Below are 10,682 nucleotides of genomic sequence, written 5' to 3' on the forward strand. Positions count from 1 at the left end.
GTCCAGAACCAGGGTTACATTAGTCCAGAACCAGGGTTAGGTTAGTCTAGAACCAGGGTTAGTCCAGAACTAGGGTTAAGTTAGTCCAGAACCAGGATTAAGTTAGTTCAGAACCAGGGTTAGGTTAGTCCAGAACCAGTACAGTCCCGAACCTCAGACTGTCTCCGGAAGTCCAGAGCCGTTCTCCTGCTGGCCTCTCTCACTATTGCAAGCAAAAACTCCCATAACCAATGACACTTTACTTGTATTATTATTGTTTATTTTTTTATATAATAATAGATCATATTTCAGACACACGCACACACGCATACATGCACACGCATATGCACACACACACACACACACACACACACACACACACACACACACACACACACACACACACACACACACACACACAGGTCTGATCTCTGTTTGAGGGTCATCATGCTTTGAGCAGGGCCGCTGCCCCCTGACTTGTTACTAGGGGGAGGGGCTTTGGCTTCATGTCCGTCTGGTCATAAACTGCAAGTAGTCTGCTGTTGCTGCTCTGGGATGCAGTGGCTGTGTGTGTGTGTGTGTGTGTGTGTGTGTGTGTGTGTGAGTGTGTGTTTCCACAGAGCCTCGTGAGGACGCTGGAATGAGAGTTTCCTGGACCTTCAACCTTCCTGAGCAGCCAGTTTCTCTCCAGATGCAAAAACCTCACAGAATGGAAAACACTCTCCAGTCCACACACACACACACACACACACACACACACACACACACACACACACACACACACACACACACACACACACATACACTCTCCAGTCTCACTCATACACTCTCCAGTCCACACACACACACTCTCCAGTCCACACACACACACACACACACACACACACACACACACACACACACACACACACACACACACACACACACACACACACACACACACAGTGCCACACTCTCCAGTCCAGAAGCTGACAGATGTGGAGCACATGCCCGACACTCAGGAGGAATGAAACTAAAGAGCCCTGCTCTAGCACATTCCAGTGCATAACAGGGAGGGTTAAGGGTAGCAGGGTCCTTGGCAGCGTCCATGTACTGGAGGGTGAGGGTGAGGGGTAGCAGGAGTCCTTGGAAGCAGGTCCATGTACAGGAGGGTGAGGGTTAAGCGTGGCAGGAGTCCTTGGCAGCGGGCTGGTGGACAGGAGGGTGAGGGTTAAGCGTGGCAGGAGTCCTTGGCAGCGGGCTGGGGGACAGGAGGGTGAGGGTTAAGCGTAGCAGGAGTCCTTGGCAGCGGGCTGGTGGACAGGAGGTTGAGGGTTAAGGGTAGCAGGGTTAAGAATCCTTGGCAGTGGGTCCATGTACTGGAGGCTTTGTTCACTGGACTGGAGTCGGGTTTCCAGCAGCACAAGATACAGGAAATAGTTTCACACATGCAGGAAATGTCTGCTGCACCACTGCTTGGCTCAGTTCAGTTTTTACACTGAATGAATGAATCTCCACTTTTCAAGACTAAACCCACCCAGAGGAATAGAACCCTACCAGCTAACCCTAGAGGAATAGAGCCATGCCTATAGCTAACCGTAACCCTAACCCTAGAGGAATAGAACCCTAACCCTAACCCTAGAGGAATAGACCCTGCCTATAGCTAACCCTAACCCGAGAGGAATAGAACCCTAACCCTAACCCTAGAGGAATAGAACCCTAACCCGAACCCTAGAGGAATAGAACCCTGCCTATAGCTAACCCTAACCCTAGCTCTAGAGGAATAGAACCCCACCGCTGGGTATCCCTGCTGGTCCAGACTTTTCCCTACTTCACAGGTCCTTACTTCAAGTTTAGTGTACATTATAGTGCAGATTAAGATTGAGATTGATTGGCAGTTGAGTTGTCCCTACTGTTCCCTACTGGTCTCTATTGGTCTACTGGTCTCTACTGGTCCCTATTGGTCTCTACTGGTCTCTACTGGTATCTACTTGTCCCTACTGGTTTCTACTGGTCCCTACTGATCTCTACTGGTCTCCACTGGTCTCTCCTGGTCCCTATTGATCTCTACTGGTCTCTACTGTTCCCTACTGGTCTCCACTGGTCTCTGCTGGTCTACTGGTCCCTACGGGGTCACACTAGTCCATACCCGTCTCTATGTGCCAGTCTGTAAGGAACAGCTACTGAAGGAGCTGAGGTTGTTAGGGTTAACATTCAAAATGCTCTAGGGACACAACATAAAGATTCCACAGTTGTTTTCTTTCCTGTTCTTGAGCGTTCATGCTGAGATCCAAAACATCAGCAGCATGAGGTTGGGGACAGGGTTAGACTAGGTTAGGTTAGGTTAGGCTAGGTTAGGTTAGGTTAGGGACAAGGTTAGGCTAGGTTAGGTTAGGTTAGGGTAGGGTCATCTCACTGATGGATCTCACTCAAATAGGAGGGTTGTGTGTATTAATAACAAGAGGAAGAATAAACTTTATTTATATAGCACTTTTTAAAAACAAATGTGCAGAAAAAACAGACATGCAAATAAAAACAAAAATATAAATAGGAAAGCACAGTAAAACACAACACATTCAAAATAATAAGGGCAGCATGAATTAAAGGCTAGTCTATACAAATGTGTTTTAAGAAGAGATTTAAAAGAAAATACCGATCTTGCTAGCCTAATATCCTCTAGGGGCCCTAATGGCAATGGCACGGTCATCTTTTGTCTCCAGTCTAGACTCGGCCAGAAGGGCCCTGCCTGAACAGCCAGAAGGGCCCTTAGGTGTTGGTGGGTGCTGCTATGTCATAGGAGGGCAGGTTAAGTGTAGGTGGGTTCTATGTCATAAAAGGACAGGCTGTGTGTAAGTCTGGTGCCAGGGAGCAGATGGGGGCTGCACCATAGAAGAAGGGGTCGGTGAGGAGGAAGAGGAGCAGGAGGAAGAGTAGCACCCCCAGCTGGTAGGAGAAGAGCACTGCGGGTCTCTGAGGGTGCTCCAGGGCTGACCCAATGGGAGGGAGGCCCATGCTGTTACAGAAAGAGTGGCACAGAACTGGGCCAATCAGATGACCTGAGAGGAAAGTCCAAACACACAGTCAGTCAGTCAGTCAGATGCACACACACACACACACACACACACACACACACACACACACACACACACACACACACACACACACACACACACACACACACACACACACACACACACACACACACACACACACACACACACACTCACCTGTCCTCATGAATAAGAAAGCAGCATAGGCTCCAAACACAGATGTGTAAGTGAACTGGAACACTGCAACATAGGAACATAGATCCCCACTCCCCATTACTGTTACTCAATAACTACAAACTTTATGACTTAATTAGAAATTAGAGAGCCTATGGGAATCTGGCAGGGGAGACTAAGCGATGCAGAGAGCCTATGGGAGTCTGGCAAGTGAGATTATGGGATTATGTCCTACCTGCAGACAGAAGGATCACGTCCAGAGTATCCTGTTTGAGGCACCATTGTTCAATAGCATGGTGGAAATGGGCTGATTCATGGGATTCATGGGAGACAAAAAGGGTCCATTCACAATAAGAGACGAGGCTTCGACATGGACACAGTCATGATGCAGAACTAACACAAGGGGACACAGACATGACACACAACTAAGACACAGGGACACAGTAGTGCTGGGGGATATGGCCTATCACCTATGTGACAACATCATCGATTTAGAACACTGTTAAATATGGGGAGAACAGCATACACGCCAGTAATGGTAAACAAGTATTCATTAAAATTGCGAAAACAGACAATCTAAAAAACACCACAGGAGAAAGAAAGATGGAAAGATGAGAGCGCCACCTATAGGAATAGAGGAAACTAGATAGGACTGGAATCATACCTAACATTCCACCATAGCAGGTCCTACTGCTTAGGCATATACCCAGCCACAGGCTACTATTACAAACACTTAGGAGATAGCTACATTGCCATACCCAGCCATAGTAGCACCCTAACATATCTGACAGACATTATAAACTGAAGTCCGCTAGAAAATTTAATTAAGATAATATTTCCTCTCAGGATAACGCGCGCGAGATAACCATGGCAACTGGATAACTGGCAGCGGTTATTTCGTCCTAACGATGATGTCGGTTTTCAGTTGGGTTTTGCCGCTGGATGAGCGTCTTTGTTGATTAATAGTAAGTAAACTAAACGTGTTTATTTAGCTTTAATGCTATAATGTTTTATTAATAGGTGTACATCGAATTTGTATGAAATAGATTATTAATAATATTAGTCATACCCTGTAGTAAACTTCCCATTGTGGAAGTGGGGCTAACCGTTCGTGTGCTAGCTAATTTTCAGAAAGGTATATTTTGTATTTGTTGATATGGAAATAACCTCTGAACATTGTTCTAATGAAGGCCTATATGCCTTTGATAATTCGTCCTTTTTTTATTCTTTTATTATTTCCATTTGTAGCCACACACATAGATATTCCTCTTTCTGCTTGACTCTTATCCTTTCCTTTACAAATCCCGAGCAGGGCTCGGCTACTGTCTACCAACTGCCAACTGCCGCCCCAGCCAGTCTTACTCCTAGCCGCTGTGACAGAGGCAGCCGTACCCACGCCAAAGAAGAGGGGAGCGAGGAAGATGGCAGCGGTGGGTCCGGTGCAGGGCACCAACATAGGCAGCATGCAGCCTCGGAATACCAGCTCCTCTGTCAGAGGTGCCACCACCTGGTTCCTCAACCACTTCAGGTCTCCCACACACACCGCCCAGGACTTGGGGTCTGCCAACACACACACACACACACACACACACACACACACACACACACACACACACACACACACACACACACACACAGCCCAGGATGAAGGGTCTGTCAACATGTGCAAAAAAAAAAAACACAATTGATTGAACACTCACCAAAGCCTGACTTGATCTGATCAATGATCCCATTAGGATTGTCCATAGCAGCCTGAGTCAGGGCGCCAAGGTAGAACACCTGGGATAGATGGGTGAATAAGAAGTAGTAAGGGTAGTGTGTAGTATGTACAGTATCTTGAGGACTAGGGGTAGTGTGTAGTATGTACAGTATCTTGAGGACTAGGGGTAGTGTGTAGTATGTACAGTATCTTGAGGACTAGGGGTAGTGTGTAGTATGTAGTGTGTAGTTTGTAAGGTACCATGGTGGGGACTAGGGGTAGTGTGTAGTGTGTAGAGTACCATGGTGAGGACTAGGGGTAGTGTGTAGTGTGTAGAGTACCATGGTGAGGACTAGGGGGAGTGTGGCAGCTGGGACCAATCCCTCCAGTCGAAGGCCCATCACAGCCCAGAGAGAGACTTCAGGCTGGGAGAGAGAGAGAGACAGACAGACAGACAGATAATCAGACCTGTAGCAGATGAGACTAGTCTGTGTATTGATGTCTTGATGCCAACTCTACCATCTCACCCTGATGCCCACCCAGTCGGCCCACGCCTTCACCAAGGCTGGAGACAGAGCAGAGACCACCAACACACTGGCACAGCGCTTCTTAATCACGCTAGGATGGTCCCTACACACACACACACACAGACATGCACACATGCGCATGCACACACACACACACACACACAGACATGCACGCACGCACATACACACACACGCACACACACACGCTCACACACACACACACACACACACACACACACACACACACACACACAGAGAAGCAGGGTTAGCTGTTGTTAGTGCCCCTACCTTGGTAAGGTTAGGTTAGGGTTAGCAGCTGTCAGTGTTCCTACCTTGGTAAGCTGCTCCTCCAGAGGTACAAGCTGCCGACGTAAAAACAGGCCAGCAGGAGGCAGCAGAGAACAGACACCCAGCACAGTCCCCAACGCCTCCTAATATGATCATCATGGTCAACCTCAGATATTTGTTGTGAGTTCATGTTCACCCTCTGACATGAAGTGAAGACTATGAGTTTGTTTGGTTTTAGCAGGTTAGGACTAGCGTGGTAAGGGTTAGCAGGGTTAGGGTTAGGACTAGCAGGGCTAGTAAAGTTTAGGTCTAGCGGGGAAAGGGTTAGGGGTAGGGTTAGCCAGGGTTAGGACTAGCAGGGTTAGGGCTAGCAGGGTTAGCAGGGTTAGCAGAAGCTTTGATCAACACGGAGCAGCTGGTTAGAGCTCCACTATGTCCTTCTGCCTATGGACAAGCAGATTACCTTGTGTAATACCTTGACAGGAAAACAGGGGCTTAACTCTCTCCTTCACATGCACGCACACACATACACACACCAGTTGCTCTTTACTGACTTTGCTATCTCCTGCTGGTCATTACAGACATCACATTGATCCAGAGATGATACTGTATATGAGATTGAGTGAGTTTATAATGGGTTTAACGTCGCTTTGATTTGTTTACCAAATTACCAGTTTTCAGCCTACAATTTCTTTTTGACTTCTTTACTAACGGGTTCATTGTAATGCATGGAACGGAACGTGTCTTTAATGAAACACAGGTCTTCCTATCTTTCCTATTCAAGTGAGTAAAACTTGCAGTTCCTCTGGCAGTGGCAGCAGAAGGCTCCTCACAATGGCTCTGTCTGACTTGTTTCAACAAGTTGAACACGCATTTCCACTCCGTTCACAATACATACAGGCATCCTGTATCCTTTGGTACAGAAGTGTTTGATACCGGTATCAGCTTTTAGTAGGAATTTCAACCCCAATGTTTATTGAACCTGATTAGACAGGATTCCAACCGACCTTAAGTTAGCATTGTTAAAATGACATGCCCCAGGTCGATCTGTGGGCTGCAGGGCCGGTGGTAAAGAAAGCAGCCCATCTCTCCCATTGGTCCATTCATCCTTTCGTGCAAAAGTCCAGAGCCGTTTTGTAGTCCCACTCCATCCCTGGTCAGTACTTGCAGACATACAGGCTTTCAATGTATAGGGCCCTATGTTATGTATGTTCTGTGACTGTCCTCCTATATTTTTGTTTGCTATTTTCATATTATTGACATGTTAAGTGCTTTGACTCCATGAGAAAGCACTACACAAATTTAATGCATTGTTATTATTATTATTATTATTATTATTACATGGAGTTCTAGGGCCTAATAGCTTGGCAGTTACCATGCAAAGGTTAGGCAAGGGAATATGACTATATATTGTTAATAGCAAAGCATAACGTACTTAGTAATATAATCTAATGTCAATAATGTGCAAAGAATTGTTGAGTTTGTGCTGAATTAGTGCAAGAACGGTCAAATGGAATGAATCAAATGGGGCTTTAATAATACTGTAAACTTTTACAAGGCAAATACTTCATCGTAAAATGTTACATTCTACCCTCAATGGTAATTGATAGATAGGGAGAGAGAGAGAAAGAGAAACAAAGAGAGAGAGACCACAAACAAGGACAGACCACATATCAGAGTTCGATAATCCAGCTACCTTTAAGCCAGAGGAGGGTTTGTGAGGTAACATCTCTTTTTCTCACTTTATATAAATCCAGTTTTTAGTCAAGATTTTCTCAGTTTCTAAGATGCAGCTTGTTCAATCTCGCAGTCTCACATCCAATGGTTAAAGGAATTGTTTGTTGACACAATATGGTGATATGAGGATATGGGATGGATATGGTGTAATTGATATGAGGATCACATGAAAATAATCCACTTTGAATATTCCAATTCTGCACACCTGTTGGCAATTAAGGTCAATGCCTACACAGGTTTACCAGCTACTGCCGTCCCCTGCTGGTTGTATAGGGCAGTACAACCAGGTCCCATAGATGCCCTCTAGTCTAGTGTTTAATATCAGGTCCCTCAGCTCTGGTATAGAGGATCATATCAGGTCCCATCATCAGTGACACCTGCGTATTCAACCTGGAGAGTTGATAGAGAGACAACTCACATGGTTACACACCCTCCTCTGACTCAAAGGCTATTCAAGGTTATGTTACTACTTTTTGTTGTCTTGTTCACTGATTCTGATCTCACAGATTCATCATCATCTTGTTCTCACTTCAACTATGATACAACCTGAAGATGCAACCTCTAAAACTCCACTAACTCCATTAACTCTGGAGACCCAGATGACTTTGGGATGTCTGAACCCTAACGAACCTTAATGAACCTTTCTATCAGTCTGTACCAGTGATATTTATACACGTTTGTCCACATATGATCAGAGGAAAGAACAGGTGAAAGTCCAGGGCTGTTTTGTAGTCCCAGTCCATCCCTGGCTAGTCCTCTCAGCAACTCAACCTTGTTGCCATTTTATTTGACAATTATTCAGACAGCAGGAAGAGGACAGGGATGTCAGCACGTCCCCATTAGTTCCTGTTAAATCTCAGGTACAGAAATGAGCAACAGCAGGTATGACCAATCAATAGGTTTATTAAAGAGTTGCAACAAAGGAACAATATCCAGCATCAGAGCAGATACATAGTCCAACCTCCAATAGGAACGACACAGCTTATGGACCCTAGAATCAGCTAGGTAATACAGTTACTGTGTGTTTGTTTGTGGATGTAATTGCCTGTTGATGATACAGCCAGATACTGTCAACTGATTAAGACACAACATGCAGATACAGCAGAGACATCATGTACATAACATTGACCTTAATCAGGCCCTATAGTGCCAGAGGACTCACTAGCCGCTTTTCGACAGTGGTGCCAGTACGTGCCAAGACTTACTAGCGGCAAGCTAGTGCACAAAGCCCAGTGCTTCAAGCCTAGTCCCACCCCATAGTATGATCTCCAGTTTGTTTACATTCTGCTGTTCGTAAGGTGAACTATAGAGGAGACACTAGCAACACATGTCTAATAGCCTCCAGTTACCCAACAGGTTCTCTTTTTTTCTGGTAATTTTATTTTAAAGAAGCGCTTTTCTAATTAATTGTGTACTGTTGTTATGGTGAGCTATTACTTGGATTATGCTAACCACACACAACGTTCAGTAGCCAACTAAAGCACTTTTTTATGATTAGAAAACTCCACCCTCGCTCTAAACCGCACCGCTGGCCCTGATTGGCCCAATAAGGACAAGGGGGGTAGGGGAGGCTAAAAGGACCAGGTGGGTAGGGGAGGCTAAAAGGACCAGGGGGGTAGGGGAGGCTAAAAGGACCAGGGGGGTGGGGGAGGCTATAAGGACCAGGGGGGTAGGGGAGGCTATAAGGACCAGGGGGGTAGGGGAGGCTATAAGGACCAGGGGGGTAGGGGAGGCTATAAGGACCAGGGGGGTAGGGGAGGCTAAAAGGACCAGGGGGGTAGGGGAGGCTAAAAGGACCAGGGGGGTGGGGGAGGCTAAAAGGACCAGGGGGGTAGGGGAGGCTATAAGGACCAGGGGGGTAGGGGAGGCTAAAAGGACCAGGGGGGTAGGGGAGGCTAAAAGGACCAGGGGGGTGGGGGAGGCTAAAAGGACCAGGGGGGTAGGGGAGGCTAAAAGCCAGTTTTAAGCACAGAATAGCCCTGGAGCACTGTTGAAGCCCAGGAGTGACTGTGGAAAAGCAATTGGCCTTGGCACGCACAGCGTTAGCCCCGCTGTGGAAATTTGGCTGCTGTTGTCAGGGACACCTGGCCCAGAACATCAGCTGGTCTGCTAGAGATTCACCAATTGAACATCAAGAATTCATACAACACTACACATACGATCACACATAACGGTTATACAAGTCTAAACGTAAACTTCTGTAATCTTACCATTCCCCACAACACGGTGAGGACTAGGGGTAGTGTGTGGTGTGTTCAGTACCTTGGTGGGGACTAGAGGTAGTGTGTAGTATGTAGTGTGTAGTGTGTAGAGTACCATGGTGAAGACTAGGGGTAGTGTGTAGTGTGTAGTGTGTAGTGTGTAGAGTACCATGGTGGGGACTAGGGGTAGTGTGTAGTATGTAGTGTGTAGTGTGTAGAGTACCATGGTGAGTACTAGGGGTAGTGTGTAGTATGTAGTGTGCAGTAGTGTATGCAGTACCATGGATAGGCCTGGGGTAGAGTGTAGTATATGCAGTACCATGGTGACGACTCGGGGTAGTGTGTAGTATGTAGTGTTTAGTATAGTGTTCAGTACCATGGAGAGGTCTGGGGCAATGTGAAGTAGTGTGTAGAGTATCATGATGAGGACTAGGGGTAGTGTATAGTATGTAGTGTGTAGTATGTAGGGTAAAATGGTGAAGGCTCGGGGTAGTGTGTAGTATGTATTGTGTAGTATGTACAGTAACATAGTGAGGACTCGGGGTAGTGTGTAGTATGTAGTATGTAGTGTGTAGAGTACCATGGTGAGGACTAGGGGTAGTGTGTAGTATGTAGTATGTAGTGTGTAGAGTACCATGGTGAAGACTAGGGGGAGTGTAGCAGCTGGGACCAGTTCCTCCAGTCGAAGGCCCATCACAGCCCAGAGAGAGACGTCTGGCGTCGGCCCACGTCTTCACCAAGGCTGGAGACAGAGCAGAGACCACCAACACACTGGCACAGCGCTTCTTAATCACGCTAGGATGGTCCCTACACACACACACACACACACACACACACACACACACACACACACACACACACACACACACACACACACACAGAGACACAGAAGCAGGGTTAGCTGTTGTTAGTGGGAAGGGCTACTTTGGTAAGGTTAGGTTAGGGTTAACAGCTGTCAGTGTTCCTACCTTGGTAAGCTGCTCCTCCAGAGGTACAAGCTGCCGACGTAAAAACAGGCCAGCAGGAGGCAGCAGAGAACAGACACCCA

The 10,682-nt window shown here is 46.7% G+C and overlaps 1 protein-coding gene across 1 annotated transcript; it reads right to left on the bottom strand.

Moving 5' to 3' along the window:
* Positions 1–2,781: 2,781 nt before the first annotated feature.
* On the bottom strand, positions 2,782–5,886 carry LOC310801321 (CAAX prenyl protease 2-like; the record flags this gene model as incomplete). Its single annotated transcript, XM_083665316.1, has 8 exons — positions 2,782–3,014; positions 3,186–3,248; positions 3,418–3,489; positions 4,575–4,742; positions 4,883–4,961; positions 5,223–5,306; positions 5,409–5,511; positions 5,741–5,886. 8 exons carry the CDS (start codon positions 5,884–5,886, stop codon positions 2,782–2,784), a joined length of 948 nt encoding a protein of 315 aa, XP_083521442.1.
* Between the last annotated feature and the right edge of the window lie 4,796 nt (positions 5,887–10,682).

The sequence above is a fragment of the Argentina silus genome (genome assembly GCF_951799395.1).
Source record: "Argentina silus genome assembly, chromosome: 2".
Classification (NCBI taxonomy): domain Eukaryota; kingdom Metazoa; phylum Chordata; class Actinopteri; order Argentiniformes; family Argentinidae; genus Argentina; species Argentina silus.